This window comes from Artemia sp. Qi Xiang Cuo, chromosome 10 (genome assembly GCF_049724085.1).
Source record: "Artemia sp. Qi Xiang Cuo chromosome 10, ASM4972408v1, whole genome shotgun sequence".
Taxonomy (NCBI): domain Eukaryota; kingdom Metazoa; phylum Arthropoda; class Branchiopoda; order Anostraca; family Artemiidae; genus Artemia; species Artemia sp. Qi Xiang Cuo.
In genome coordinates, this window is record NC_142803.1 from 43,017,282 (window position 1) to 43,033,598 (window position 16,317).

The window sequence follows — 16,317 nt, forward strand, 5'->3', positions numbered from 1 at the left end:
GTTTTAAATGTCTGTTGAACCTTCTTTTAAAGGAGTCAACTGAGGGATTTGCAGGAATAATATCCCCAGAAAGATCCGTTCCAGATAGAAGTGCAACACAGGATGAAGATGTTCCTGAAGTACTCGGTTCTTGGCGTGTCCTCTTTTAAATAATTTGACCAAGCTGTGTGCCTTCGTGTCTGCCTTGATGGCTGTGACAAAGGGGGGCACAGTGGTTGACTTCCTTCTCCAGGTTTTCAAACCAGACTACTTTTGTTGCGATCTTATTTTCTGATTCTATCGTTATGGTTTGTTATAATTTCATGGGTGTTGATCTTCAATACTTCTAAGTTATCACAAAGATGTTAAAAGCTCCGCATTTCCTCGTTTCTTAGATCTAGCAAATATGCTTCTAAGTTGTCAATGTCAACGTTAAAAAGAGAAAATGCTGATGTCATTCAGGAGACAATCTGTTATCATAGTAGTAACCCTTGGCTCCCATTGCTGCGTTTTCACGTGAAGATCGTTATTTTCCTCGTGATCCGTCTGTCGTCTGACGTACGTTCTTACGTTACGACGGGTCGACGTATGCATTGAACTATTTCAACTAGACCTTTTAAGTGTATGCAACAAAGACTATATTTTTAAAACTGAAAAGATGGAGTGTATTGGAAATTAATTTTAGCTGTGAGATGTAAGCCAATCACATATTAAAGAGAAACATCCCGATGAATGTTAATGCCTTTTGTTATAAAAGCAGCAAAAAAAAGTAAAGCTTATAAATAGTTTAACTCAATTCCACTTTTATTTTCTGTGTTTTAAGGGATTTGTGCGACAGGCTTGGTTTTGTTCGCTTCCGGTTTTCCTCGCTTCCGGCTTCCAATTGGCTGCCACTCAAGTGTAGACTTCGGGATTTGATGGTTTTCCATTCTTAAAACGTGTCCGAGATACCTCCATCTACGGGGTCTGATGGTGTCGGTTATTAGTGGCTGATTGGTGATTCTCCGAATGGTATCGTTTGAGACCCTTTCAGACCAATGTATTCAGAATCCTCCGGAGGCAGTTTTTCTGAAAAGCAAGAATTTTCTTCTCTTGTCGAATGTGTAAGTGCCAAGTCTCAGCAGCATACAGGAGCATGGTTGCCCATATGAGGGGGCAGAGGGGAGCTGCATCCCCCCCCCCGGCTGATGATGCTGTCTTATATTTTGTATTTTTGCTTTGAGATTTCTATTATACAGCATTGGAAGTGCCGATTAGACCAGCTAAGCCCCCCCCCCCGCCTAAAATTCAGCTTATGGGCGCCAATGTACAGGAGGACTGGTAAAACGTTACTGTTAATTAAGCGCAGCTTCAGGCGATTTGAATAATTCTTGGATTTCCAGATTCTTGTCAGTCGATTGAAGGCTGCGTTAGCTTGACCTATTCTAGTTATTGCTTCTTTTGTGTAGATCCAGTATTCTCTATGATGCTGCCTAAATACTAAAACTCAGTAACTTGTTCAATTTCCTCGCCAGCACATTTGATATGTTGGGGGAATTGGATGTGGCCATGGTTTTTGTCTTTCCTACATTTATTTTAAGACCAAGCTAGCTGGCTTTCACACTAACCCTGTGAATGAAGCACTGTAAACGTTGCTTGGAACCTTGAACTAATGTTATGTCGTCTGGAAATCTAAATCGCTGACTGTTACACCGGATGATAATTCAATACCATCTGTTGTTGTGTTGCGAAGAGTATAGTCAATATTTAATATAAAGAGCAGTGGTGACAACACGTATCCCTGTTTAACTCTAGGTAAGATTCTAAAGCATCTTTTTTGGTCTTCTGGCGTCTTAATGCAACATTTACTCCTTTTGTACAAGTCATTTCTTGTGCTTTTTTTAATCGCTTTGTCTGCTTCTCTATAGCTGGAACTTTTAAAGATCATTTGGCTTGATACTTCATTCTGAAGAAGAGTTTGTTTTATACATTTTTTTTCTCTATGATGGCCCATGCCTTGTCTGTAAGCAACTGATATTTCGGGTCCTTTCTGTAGCCAAGAATGCTTGAGGCAGCCGATTGAAAACAAGTCTTCGTGTCCTTCCACATGTGTTCTGGATCTAACTGTTCTGGTTGAGAGAGAGCTTGAAATTGATTCGAAAGTTCTACCGCAAAGTCTTGCTTCAATGTTTTGTTTAGTAGCTTGTCTGAGTCAAAAAGAGGGTCGGGGCGAAAAGTTTTCTTTGTATTTCTCCTCAACATGATCTTGAATTTTGCCATCATAAGTGTATGGTCAGATCCTACATCAGCACCACTATACGATAGTACATCAATGAGGCTTTGGCGCCACTTCCGGCTAACCAAACAATGTTCTATTTGATCTTTAATTAAAACATCAGGGGAGGTCCAAGAATATTTGTGGATATCAAGATGAACAAATAAGCTCCCACCAACAATTAAATCATCGGCTGCTGTAAAATCAACGAGCAATTCACTATTCTCATTTCAGTCTCCAACCCCATGGTTACCTAGTACTGTTGTGAAGTGTTATTCTATGGTATTTGGGGGTTGTAGTTGTAGAAGCCTTTATTCTCCCTCTATAGGGGAGATAAACTCTGGCCCTAAGGTAATTAAACTTTGGTAGCGTGCCTTAGGCTATGACCAAACTAATGAGGCGTACCGACTGGGTATGTTCGAGAGGCTAAAAGTAGATCGTAGAGAGGTTGTCTAAAATACAATACTTTTATTCATTTAACATATAATATAATCGGATATATTTTGTCTACTGGGACTGGCTGTCCCAAGTAGACCACAAGTCTCAAAAACTACAATAATATATAATAAGATACAGACACTTACAATGATAAGAAAAAGTCCCAAAGTATTTCTAAAACAACGGACCAGAGGTCAGTCCGGCATAAAGTTAGTATAAGATTTTCCCTTCTGATAAAATGTATCTTTTATACATTTTTATCAACCACACCTTCCCACGTAATCGCTAGGAAGTGGTAATTTCTCAATTTCCTGTTAAACAGAACTTAGCAGGATATGTTCCTTATCTTAATAAAAAGTGGTATTTCAAAACTTCATATTTGCGTCTTATATATTTTTACTAAATTAATAATTGACTAAATTAGAAAGCTTTACCACAATACTCCCCATTAAAAGAAAAATTGTCCTAATTCTCAATATTTTACTTTTAAAACAACTTAATTTCGTTTTCAACTATTATGCTGCCATCTTTGGGTCATTATGTGCATCTACCCTCAATGGGTTTCCTTAGGGTTGTTTCTGGTCCAATATTTGCCATGTTCTTTTTTTTGTCGAAGGATTTCAATTCGAAATTCATCCTTGTTTCTCTTTCTCTGTCTCTAGGACTGACAATTGCTCTTTTACCCTCTTCATATGCATCTTCTGTTTTACTTGACCCCAAGCGGCTTATACATAATATTAGTGGTTTTTATAAAATTAGATATATGTTAGAAAATTCTTAGGAATTTTTGTAGTTTAAATTAAATTCCCATTAAGAATTTAATTTATACGTGCTATGTGGTTGATATACCGTTTATTTTTTGTTTTAGAAATGCCTTGGGTAAATTACATACAACATTATTGATTTTTGAATTTTCACATATATTTTTTTTTTCAGCACAAAGTATTCTCACATATTTTAATAACATAAGCCAGTCCGCTATGTAGAACACTATCTCGGCTTAATTTAAGTTCTGTTTTTATTTCACTTTCTGACGAACTTGTAGTCAAGTCTGTTTTACTGCTATAGTTTCCAAAATTTCAGTTGATTGAGTATGCGATGATAGTATCAGGATATATTTGAAGTGTCTTCGAAATTTGTTACTTCCCAAAATGTGTCAAAATATGATTGAATGAAAAATGGATCCGAAAAGATGCTACGAAAAATTTGATTTCCGAAAAAAAAATAGCTAATGCTGTATCTAAAATAAATATCCACATTAGTATACATATAAAGCATACATTTTTACATATATAGCAGAATGAAACACTCAATTTTCGTATATATCAATGCATTTAAAAGTTAATTACTTTTAATTACTTTCTCCACTTTTTAATTACTCCAAAAATGATAACCCGCTTAAATCGAAACATTACGTTTCTTGCTGGATTATTCTTTCAAACTTATACTAAACTGATTATTTCACAAATAAAAATTTTTAATACGTTGACTCGAGGTCAAGCATTTACATAAACATTAAATCACTAGTTAAAACTTAAAGTTGATAAAAACATAGTATATATATATATATATATATATAAGCATTGTGTAATAACTTACACAATTATGTTAAGTAACAAAAATACTTTAAAGCATCAAGCTTTTTTTTTAAAGTCGATTTTTTGCAAAGCAACACTAAAAAGTGGTATAACTCTTTTTTTTTCCGTAAACACTCGAATTGCGAATTTATTTACATTAGTAACAAGTATTATTGCTGACACAGTAATAAAATCTCTTCAATATCAATCATAGATTTCTCTTTTACTTTCATATTCATGAAATCATAGTGCCAATCGAATTGTCTGCGGTTGAGATAAGTTTTTTTTTAACGTTAGATTATGGTTTTGCGCAGACAGGGTTTCTTATATCCTTCCCCCCGAGGGTTTGATGTTTCATATTATATCAAAATTTAAGACCCCATATAAACAATCCCAGAACCACGATAGTAGTTATGAAATACCCCCAAGTATAGGCTAATAAGCCTTTATAGTAAGTGGTTCTTTCTATTTCCATCTAGGTAAGTCTTTTTTTCCGGGGAGTTATTTATTGTTAATTTCCTAGTAACACGTTTTTGCAAATATTATTACAGTTCAATGCGCTACGATGCGCAAAAAAAAAATGAAACTACGTCTATGCACCATGCGCTACGTGTGCTCAAGGGTTGTCAAAAACCTGAGACAAGTTTTTTTTTGCATAATACTAGGGTTAACAGTAGTCATTCACATATGCAAGGTTTATCCTTTTCTAAAAGAATATATATCTTTTTTTTTCAAAATTATATTCAACAATAGCTAAGTTTGCAGCTTGCAAATCAGTTTGAAAAAGCTTGAGATGGAATTTTCTGACTTTTTACCTTCTTGTTGTGCCCTCACCTCAGTAATATCTATTTGGTGCTTGATCACCATAAAAAGCGTCTGGTAGGTTCAACAGCAGTTTTCCTTGTGATTCTGTTCAATCTAATAGGTTTATTAAGAACACGAAACACAACAATATATTATGTATATCTGCACTCTTTATTTGTAGCTACAATCTTCCCATAGGCTCTTCCCTTTAGTAAAAAGGTGGTTCTTTTCCAAGGAATATATCCTTATCTCCATATTTCTTTTTTTTTTAAGTACTGCAGTTTTTCAGATATTTTTTCTTTAACACTTTTAAATCAGTTGTGCTCCGAAATTTCTAGTTCTCATTTATTTATAAGAATGTAAGTTTTACGATATCATGCTTCCCACAAAATTGTGTGGTTTTCATCGCAGACATGTACTCGATGTATGTGGTATTTTACCAAAAGTTAGTGCCTATGTCATGCCAAAAGTTGTTTAGATATAGGGTTTATCTTTTTGCGGTTTCCCTATAATTTTTTTTTTATATATTATTCGTGTCTGGAATTTTTCCTCAGTTTAATTTCCGCCTTAGTTTTATACAGTCAGTGAGTGTAATTTGTCCCTTTTGTGATATTTTGACTATTACTCTGTTCTACAAGTGTATGGGTTTAGTGCATTGGCAGAGGTACTGGACCATGTCATTTCCCATGGTTCAACAACTCTGCCGAGCATTCAGCTCAAACCTCCTCCAAAGTTTGATTTTTATTTCTGATATATATTTGATTAGCTTGGTGGATCCCCCCAATGACAAGACGTTTAGCAGTTTCGTTTTTAAATGCCAATTGTCCTGTCATTGGTGTTTTTCACCTGTAATGTCTTCGCCCTGTTATTTCTGTTAATGGTTGGTTGTGAATTTATTTAATATGTGAAATTAATTATACCCGAGAAAACTTTGTTTAAGATGGTGTTAACTTTTTTTAAATTGTGACTCATTTCATCTGCGGCTTCTTATTTACATAAATACCGTCCTTATTGGTAAGTGTTTAATTTATTATATATTCTACTATTTAAAAAAAGATTAAAGCTAGCTTGTACATGTAGTCGACTTAATGTAAACTCTTGCTGTTTTTCCTATTATAATTATTTTAAAATTCTTCAAAAACAATTTTTTTTTAATTCGACTGAAAGTGTCACCTCAGAGAGTCAAAGGTCAGTAGATGCATTGCATGTACTTAACAACGAGAGGCCAGCAGTGGTTGAGCTCAACTCCAAATTTGCTAGCTTCCAATGACCCTATTTCAGTAAACTAACCTCCTTCGTTTTTTTTTTAATATACATATCAAAAGAATTGCCTTTTAATGCTGATTCTAAATATGTATAATTTAATTCGGTTCACTACACCCATTTAAAAGTTACGTGGTCTTACTTGTTTCCTTTTTTTAAGCGAAGCCTAATTTGTTTTGACAGTCTTGACATTATACCGCTCGCGAAGTCTTATCTCGTATCGGAAAAAATTTTTTGCAGGAACCTATGATGTCACTTCAGATCGGAGCTAATAATTTAGCGTTGGAATGTGACGTTCATAATTTTTACTGGCGATATATATTTGAAGGAAAACTTGATGTTATCTATGTACCGATTAAAAAAGAAAATATAGATATTTCTTTAGTGGCTTTTATGCTCGTTTGATTTTTATTTAATATTTATTTTTTTGTTATTATTGTTTTATTCAAATATTAATCAGCTGGGGGCTGCGCTTGTTTTGCCTTTCTCCGTTTCCTGGTCCGAGTTTTGAATCCCAAATTTTTGCTTTTCTATCTTTATAATATTGGCAAGTTTTTCCGTGGTCTTTATAGTATGGTTTACAAGGCTCTGAGTCCGAGTGCTGTTTTGTTGCTTCGTCAAATATCTTCAATCTTTGTTTCTCTTGATGTTTGGCCTTTTTCATAAGTGTTTTAGCAATTTGTGCTGCTGACAAAGGAATTTCTTGCTGCCCCTTTGGTTTTTTTGCTGTTCCCCATAATTTTTATCTCAAAGAAGGTTTTCTTTACAATGGCCCGGGTTTATTTATATCGATTTCTGTAGAAGGATTTTCAGTGTCACATTATGTTAGCTCGCGTCTGGTAGATGGCGTTTGTTCTAACAGCCATTTTTGCGTTAAGACTGTAGGCGAGTCTAATGTATGAAAATCAGATAATTCTTTGGTTTCTTCCAATTTTTCTTCCTCTTTGGATTTAACCTCTGGTTTATTATGTCTTAAGGCAGTAGGTTGTGTTTGAGGCTCCTCTCTGTCGCTTCCATCGCTAATATCCGATGAGCATTGCACTCTCCCCTTTTTCTCTTGTTTGTTGTGGAACGTTTGTAGCCAAGACTGGGCTAAATATTCCTTCCACTTCTCCCAACTTTTGTGGTCGTTAAAAAGGTCATAAAATTCATATGGTTTTCTGATGTATACTGGTGAGATCGTGTCTTCTATTTCTTCTTCTGAAAGTATAGGCTCTCTTGTCCGCAATTTTGAAAAATATACCTTTTTCATCCTATTGTTGAGCACAGTTTTTGCCAATTTCTTGTTTTGTTGCCGAAGAAAATATGTTAAACCATTTAGTCGAATTTTTAAAATCCTGTGTCGTCTCTCCGAGGTTGGGTTTAACGTTTTTGTTCATTCCAGATTTGTTTTGTAAACATAAACCAAATCTCCTAAACAGTAAATCGTTTTATTTTTGCGTGTTCTGTCATATTTTTCTTTTTGTTCTGTTTTCCTACCTTCCAAATTGTATTAAACTGGTTCCATAGCTTTTTTCATTCGCATCACCATCTCTTGCTTATATTGGTCTAGGTTGTAATATATTCTGTCATTTTGTATTTCGTCTAAACAAATTCTGGTATCTCTTATATGTTAAAAAAAATGGCATTTCTTTTAAGGTACGTGAAAAAGCCGTATTTATTGCAAAGACTACAAATGGTAAAAGTTCATCCCATTTTCATTTTCCTCTCTTGTATATATTCCCAGCATGTAAGCGAATTCTCTATGCTTACGTTCAACCTTCCTTTTAGCTGCTACCATGTAATACGAGGTAAACCACCGTCTAACCGCAATATATTCCGTAATTCCTTTTAATATCTCTGCTGTATGACATTGCGCATTATCACAAATTGAACCTTTGGGCAAATTCTCGTTTTCCAGACCAAAAGGGTTAACCGAAAACTTCACAATGGTTTCTGTATTTATATTTTTAGTATGAAAAGTGCATAAATATGAATTAAAATAGACTACCATGGTTAGTACACACCTGTTTCCTTTCCTGGAAACTGGTAAACTTCCCCGGATCCCCAAATGTCTATTGACATTATTTTTCCTACCCATGAAGGGGTGGGGTATTGACCTAATTCAGCCCTAGGGGTCTTTGGTGGCAAATTTTGTTTGGTGCACTCTTGGCAGCTTTGCATAAAAGATTTTACTTTTGAGTACATTTTTCGAAAATTAAAATTTCCCTCCAGTCTCCCCATATTTTTTGCTTCTTCCATGTGACAGCCAATTGTTGCATGTGCCATCTGTAAAACTTCTCCTTCCAGAGATTTTGGGATTACTGGAATAATTTTTAAGTCATTTTCTCTATATTCTTGCGATGGCCTATTATATCTTACAAGAAGATTTTCACTTTCGTCTAGATCAAAATTATCTAGGTCCTTTAAAAAATGTTCAAAGTGTTCTGGCAGTTCCGTTCGTTTTGATAAAAAGGATTTCATTGCTAAACAAAAATCATCTTTATTTTGATGCTTCGAAATATTTTCATTAGACAGTATTTCTACCCCTTCCAGTTCGTTCTGGATGGTTGTTATCACATTTTCTTCCTTATCTGGATTTCGTGACAAATAGTCTGGTAAAATATTTGTACGGCCCTTTATATATATTGGAGTATATGAATATGCTTGCAGACGTAGTTTCCACCGTGTCAGCCGGGCTGAAGTATTTTGCATCGTATGTAGCCAAACTAATGATTTTTGGTCTACTCGTAAAATAATTTTTTTCCAAGTAAAAATTGTCGAAAATATTCTGCAAATACTACAACTGCTAAACACTCCCTTTCAACTGTCGAGTATTTTTTTCTGCTTCCGTCAGTGACCTGCTCGCATATTGGACTATCGATTCTACTCCTTAAGAATTTATGTTTAATAATATGGCCCCGATACCGTACCCCGAAGCACCTGTTTGCAAACAGAAGTCTTGTGCAAAATCTGGTAGTTTTAGTATTGTTGCCAGTAATAATTGTCTTTTTATTTCATTTAGTGCTTGTTTTGCTTCCGCTGGACATTCGAATTTACCTGATTTCTTCAAAAGGTATGTCAAAGGTTTTGTTATTGTGGTATAATTTTTAATGTATCGTCTGTAATAGCTTAACAACCCGCAAACTGATCTGTATCTTTTTTTATCTTTAGGAAGCTGTAAATATTCTATGACAGTAAATTTTTCGGGATTGGGTGAAATAATAGCCTACACTGATTTATCAGGTGTCCAAGAAATACTTATTTTGTTACTACTATTTTAACTTTCTTGGTTTTAATTTTAAGCCTAGTTTTTCAAACTTTTCCAGTATTTTTTTAAACCCGACCAAGTGGTCTTCCAAGTTTTCATTAAACAGAATTCCATCATCTAAATAAGCCAAGGTATCTTTTTTCTTCCTGGTTCGTTATCTTTTAACACCAAATTCATTAGGCGACTAAAACAATTTGGACTAAATGATAAGCCAAATGGCATACGTTCAAATGTAAACGTCCTCCCATCGTCTAAGATTACTCTAGCCTTATGCTTAGTTTCTGCATCTAAAGCGATTTGCCAATATCCTGCTATTAAATCAAAACTAGTGTAATATTTTGAACCCCCTAACGAATCTAAAATCGAATCAATTCTTGGTAGCTTCATCACGTCTTTAACCGTGACGGCGTTTAGTGATCTAAAGTCTATACATAATATCCAGGTGTTATCTTTTTTTCTGACTATTATTAATAAAAAGCACCAATAACTAGTAAGTTCTTTAATTAGTCCCTGGTCTTTTCTTTCTTTTATTTGGCCTTCTATTCATGGCTTTAAATGATAATGGGTTTTATATGGTGAATTTTTTATTGGAGGGCCCTCTGTTTATATCTTGTGCGTGATTAAGTGAGTTAATCCATAATCTGCTTTGTGTCTTGTAAAAGTCCATTTAAAATCCCAAAGAGTATTTTCCACCCTAGTTTTTACGTTTCCGGTATATGTTTTAAATCAAATTGTTGCAAAAAATCCATTTTCGTCATTCCATACTCTTCTTGTGGTTGCGCTTTTAATGAGGATAAATGTTCGTACCTAGTGAAGTTTACGCTTAATTCTGGACTGCTTAGAGATTTTATTTCCGAATTTGAAATCTTTTCTACTGATCCAAGTTCTACCTGGTTCAGTTTTATTTTATTATTACTTAGATTTGATAGTTTTAAGTACGTTATACCATTTTCAATTTTTATAACTTGATTTTCCACGAAAATTATTGGGTATTCTTTAATGGTGTACCCCCCTATCACGGCATCCATCGTTTCAACCTTTCCTTCTTTTTTATTTAATGTAGCTAGAACTTGAGCTGTCGTTCCGCCTTCTATTGTGATTTTTCCGCTTATTTTTAGGATATAATTTGAACCTTCACTTTCGTTATTTGTGATTAAGCACATGTGGCTATTATTTTCATTTGCCTGGTTTTTTGTGATTTTATTGGATATGGATTCCTATACAATCCCATACTTTCTGATGGCGTTTACTCCCAGAATACAAGAAAATTGTAGCTGCTTGCATATTATTACTCTTACTGTTATATCTTTATCCCCTGCACTAAATTTTAGTGGACATTCTCCGAAAATTGTCAGCTTGTGCCCTTTCACTGATGTTAGGGTATTTTGGCATCTGCTTAATCGATTTTTGACACTAGGAGGAAATCTATTAAAGACTTCCTCTCGAATTAATGATTTAGATGCGCATGTATCTAGTAAACATGGTAAATTTTGAAAATACTCAATTTTAAAAGAACGCAGAATTGGTAGATTATTATTATTTGCATTTGTATCACAAAATTCTAAACTATATAGGCGTCCTTGTAGTGAAACAGGTCTGTAGACCCTTAAAGGCTGTTCTCTCCGTTTCAATTCTAACTCTTTGGAAAAAAACTTATGGAATTATCCCAGTTTTCCTCAACACAGCGACTTGATTCCTGGGCATTATTAACTGCTTGCCTTCTAGGCCTGAATTAAGGACTATTATTAGTCGTTTGCCAAGTATTATTTGTTCCCTGTCTTCCTAAATTTCTCTCCCCCTGCATTCTGAATTGGTGTCTTGTCTTGTACGTTTGGCCTTCTTTGCGTATTCTATGCCAGCAATCTGCTGCATAGTGGTTTGGTTTGCTACAATAATAGCATTAAAATATTCTCTTAAATTGTTTGTTTGTTTCCTTGTTATTTCTAAATATTTTTCATCTGTCCTTGCTGGTTCCCCAACTATCTGTCTTTGGTAGGGGAGGTTGCCCATATTTTCTATAGTTATTATACGCTAATCTCTCAAGGTCATGGAATCTGTCAGCTATCTCCCTAGACGGCGACCCTTGGCCTCCGTCGCGCCTTTTGCTTCATAAGTTGGTTTCTCAAAGCTTACCCTTTTTTGTCCCCTTTAAAATTGTTTACTTTTTTATTCTCCTGTAGTATTTAATAAGATTTTATCATACTTTTTCATATCCTCAAATATTTCTAACTCTGTTTCGAAAAGTATGATATCCTGTTGTGCATTCTCAGTTTTCCTCGATCATATTAGCCTCAAAACCGTTTTTATTAGCTCTTCGATAAAATTGTGTTGATGTACTTTCTGTCCTGTCTTTTCATTTCCATCTTTCTCTAATTGTAAACAAAACTATCTGCAAATTGCGTCTGCATATTTCCTGATACTATTTGTGGTATCGAATGTGACTACCTCTGTTCTTAGCCTCTCGGAGATGCTTGTCTCTATGAATCTTGTTTTAAAAGATTCAGTTAGTGTACTGATGTCCTTGGCCCCTTTTTCCGTAATTTCCTTAAAATGTTTTAGAGCCTTTCCCTTTAGTCTGGTTGCAACACATTGCTCCGGGACTCTATCTTCAAGCGATTCAGTTAGGTTTTCGAAAATTTTAAATTTTTCGATAAACTAGTCTATATCTGAATTTCCCGAATATTCCGGTTTAATTTTTGCAATTTCAAGTACTTTTGATAAGGAAGTAATTCTTTCCTCTGGTAAAGCCATTTTTATTTCAGTCTACTATTTTTTTTATCTAGCCTTCTCAACCTAGTTTTTCCAGTAGCCACTAGGTGTTGTGAAGTGTTTTTCTATGGTAATTGGTGGGTTTAATCGTAAATGCCTTTATTCTGCTTTCATATGGTAGATAAACTCTGGTCCAAAGGTAGTTAAACTTTGGTAGCGTGCCTTAGGCTATGACCGAACTAATGAGGCGTACCGACTGGGTATGTTTGAGAGGCTAAAGGTAGATCGTAGAAAGGTTGTCCAAAAATACAATACTTTTATTCATTAAACATATAATATAATTAGATGTATTCTTTCTACTGGGACTGGCTTCCCCAAGTAGACCACAAGTCTCAAAAACTACAATAATATATAATAAGATACAGACACTTACAATGATAAAACAAAGTCCCAAAGTATTTCTAAAACAACGGACCAGAGGTCAGTCCGACATATAGTTAGTATAAGATTTTTCCTTCCGATAAAATGCATCTTTTATACATTTTCATCAGCCACACCTTCCCACGTAATTGCTAGGAAGTGGTAATGTCTCAATTTCCCGCTAAACAGAACCTGGGAGAATATGTTCCTTATCTTAATAAAAAGTGGCATTTCAAAACTTCATATTTGCGTCTTATTTATTTTTACTCAATAAATAATTAACTAAATTAGAAAGCTTTACCACAGTACTTGAAGGCAATAATCCTGGTCGTTGCCAATCTTTGCATTAAAGTCACCAATGAAGCCTGTTATGACATGCCTAGGTATATCGTTTGTTACTGCTTGTAAGGATTTATAATATTGTTCTTTTACCTCTTCATTTGATTCATTGGTCGGGACATAGCAAACTACCACAGAAAGCTTGGCATGCAATCCAGTAAATCTAGCAGTGAGGATTGTGGCTGATATTGGGACCATTTGATCATGGCCTTTTTGGCTTCTTTTGTCAGGATGAGAGGAACTCCTTGTTCTCTTCGTGAATCGGTTCCACTGAAAATAATATTGTAGCCACTTTGGTAGTTGATTCGATCCTGCATCAGTCCATCTCACTTCCGATAAAGCAAGTAAGTCTAGATTATATCCAATCATTTCATTTACTACTTGTTCAGTTTTTGATGCTTGGGCCATTTTACGGACATTCCGAAGCCCAAACCTGAGAGTATTTTTCACAGTTATAATCAGAAATCTTGTCCGGGGACAGGCAGTCGTCGTCGTTGAATCGATATATGATCCAAGGCTTTGTTTCTTCGATGTTTCTGTTGCGTATAGTCTTCTTACGGGTGTGGGTTGCAGGCCCACAGCCCAGCCCTCACGCTTTATTCTTTCTTGGGACAGCCTGCAGTGATAGACAGGCTACTCCTGCAGGCGTGGTTTGAAAATATCCCTTATTCAAATCTTCCAAGTAGCTTAACGGCAATGAAGGAATTTTTAGTTTTATATGTAGGAAACGCAATTGAATTCATGAAATGTGTGGTGACCAAAGGCATTTCACTTTTTAAGAATAGCCTCTCTGACTTAATTTAAATTTTAGAAAATTGATTCGAATCCTAGTTCAATTTAAAAAACAGTATTTAATAATTACAGGTTATTTTCAACTATGGTGACTTAATTCAACTCAATTTAATACAATTATGGCGACTGGTCACTGACACCATAGAAAGGGAAAATTCCGTTCCGTGTATTCCCCTGAAAAGTCTCCGTATTTTCAAGACCTGTCCCCGAATTTCAAGAGTCGAGAGTGAAAGCCCTGACTGCAACATAGTCAAAGCCTGTGTTGCCACACTTAGTAAAATTTTACTAAACTTAGTGAAAACGGACCCGAGTTAGTGAATTTGGTAAATTGAGGTCAAATTTATTAAATTTTTGAATATTTTGGAAATTTAGTAAGTTTTGGGTAAATTTGTCAGAAATATGAAAAAAATGTTTAATTATTTTTGTGTCAAATTTCTTTCTCTTGAAAATTTGAACATTTTTCTCTGTCTGAATTGGTATTTTTTTTATTCTATTGCTTCAGTTTCAGTCCCTTCGACCTCTTCATAAGCATCAGTATATCGCGTGAAGCTTTGAAAATTTGAAGCGTTGATACAACCAACAAATTTCGGTTTTTAATGAGGAATTAATTCTGCAGTCAGTAATTTATTTTTAAGGACAGTTTGAAAACAGTGATAGGCGTGTTCGAAGCACGAGGGTGCACGGTCAGTTTTTGCTCAAAAGTGGTGAAAAACTTAACAAAAAGGTATGTACGGCACCCACTAGTGTGGTAAGTCCTGATGGGGTAGGAAAAATTGCCTCATGAAGTATTTTGTGTATTTTTCTGATGGTTGGAGAGAAACCGCAAACTATTGAGTCATCCAAAAAAATTTTGACTTGTCTTTCTAATGGGTGTTTCCTCCCAACGTAGGTAAAACACATGTTAGGTCTGTTATTGTGATGTGCATGGAAAAATGGTTCAAACATATGGAATCAAAATAGCCTGTAGTCCAGGTCCAAATTGACAAAAATACGCTTATTTTCAGGTCCTCCCTCGTCATGACATGTCTGTTTTATTCAATATGAAAGTAGTTTCCAGTCATACAGAACCTGCTATTGCAATTATACCCAGGAATAGGTACCTCCAAGGGGTGCTTGACCCTTAAAAATGACTTGAAAAGTTAGATAATACTACCTGGTGAGTTTTCTATACCATTTTTTTTTCAAGTTTGCACTACTACCTTTACATGGCTGCTGCAAGGCATGCAATTTTAAGAAGAAAAAGAAATTATTGGCCATAAATAATAAGTTTTTACTTATTGCCAAAAATTTGTATTGGAAACAATTATTATATACTCAAAGAATAGGTGCCTCACCTGTTTACCTTATGCTGTTCTAGTCACTCCTTGGTACTACGCTCTTCTCATGCTTCAAAACTCTTACCTGAAAGCGTAGAAGATTTTATTAGAGACCTAGTCAACCATATCGGTTTTAGTCCAAAACCAATCAAGGAGTATGAACAGTTTCAAGAGTTTACAAATATTTCCAAACACAGGCTGCTGTCCATCAATGCAACACAGTGGCTGTCTCTTGAGGCAGTGGTTTACAGGTTTTTAGAACAGTGGAGTGCCTTAGTTATGTTACTGGGTAATCAATCTAACAACGCTGACACTAATAGGGCTTGTCGGGAGAAGGCAAGCCCGATTTACCGTTTCATGAACGATCCCTTCTGCAAAGCATATTTATATTTTCTGTCTTTCACACTGAAGAAGATCAAGGTGCTCAATTTGGAGTTTCAGAGCAGAGCAGTTCGTGTTCACAGTATTCTGAATAGCACCCGAGCTACATTTACCTCGCTATTGAAGTGCTTTGTGAAGCCCAGTGTGATAGAAAGGGCTGCACATGAGGAAGTTTTGAAACTCTCCCTGGAGGATCAAATACTCCGGAGTGTAGTTCTTCCCCTGAGTGAATTGAACCTCGGGCCAAACACTAGGCGTCATTTGTTAAATTCATTTTCTGATGAAGATTGCTGAATTAAAAACAACTTCAGATCATATTGTGAAGAGCTCTGCAGGAAGATAGCCAAGAGGTTCGACGGCAAGAAGAACCGCCCAAGAACCTCGAGTGCATCAATCCTGCCGTTACTTTGAACAGTTCATTTAGGACACTATTACCACTCATGATTTAATTTCCAAATTGGTTGGGGAATATTGATAGGAAAACAGAGAGAAAAAGAGACGTCCTTGTGTACAGTGGTCAGAATTAGAGTCTAGGACAGACTTTGTGAAAAATAGACTTAGTGAAATTTCTGAAGCTGATATGTTCTGGAAGAATTTGCGGTTAGTGAAAGATAATAAGAAGGAGCAGATGTTTGATGATGTCGCCGAATTTATGTTGCAGCTTTGCAGTCTCCCCTATTCGTCTATAGAGTCAGAACGGCAGTTCTCAGTTTTTTTAAACATGAGGATAAAGCTTCGGAATAGGCTAAAGACGGAAACTGTTGCTGCGATGATGAACGCAAATTAAATGGTGCG

At 35.5% G+C, this 16,317-nt stretch overlaps 1 protein-coding gene across 1 annotated transcript; it reads right to left on the minus strand.

The window, feature by feature from the left end:
* Positions 1-1,941: 1,941 nt before the first annotated feature.
* On the minus strand, positions 1,942-13,441 carry LOC148947786 (protein CFDP2-like). The gene is made up of 3 exons (XM_089096009.1): positions 13,004-13,441; positions 8,068-8,236; positions 1,942-2,429 (listed from the first exon to the last, which is right to left on the minus strand). Exons 1-3 carry the CDS (start codon positions 13,439-13,441, stop codon positions 1,942-1,944), a joined length of 1,095 nt encoding a protein of 364 aa, XP_088952135.1.
* Between the last annotated feature and the right edge of the window lie 2,876 nt (positions 13,442-16,317).

Coding starts and splice junctions, on each gene's coding strand:
- LOC148947786 (XM_089096009.1), bottom strand. CDS start 13,441: ATGGCCCAAGCATCAAAAACTGAACAAGTAGTAAATGAAATGATTGGA. Junction 8,237..13,003: donor ACCAGGATTATTGCCTTCAA/GTACTGTGGTAA, acceptor ACCATTGTGAAG/TTTTCGGTTAACCCTTTTGG. Junction 2,430..8,067: donor AGCTAAAAGGAAGGTTGAAC/GTAAGCATAGAG, acceptor TTGATTTTACAG/CAGCCGATGATTTAATTGTT.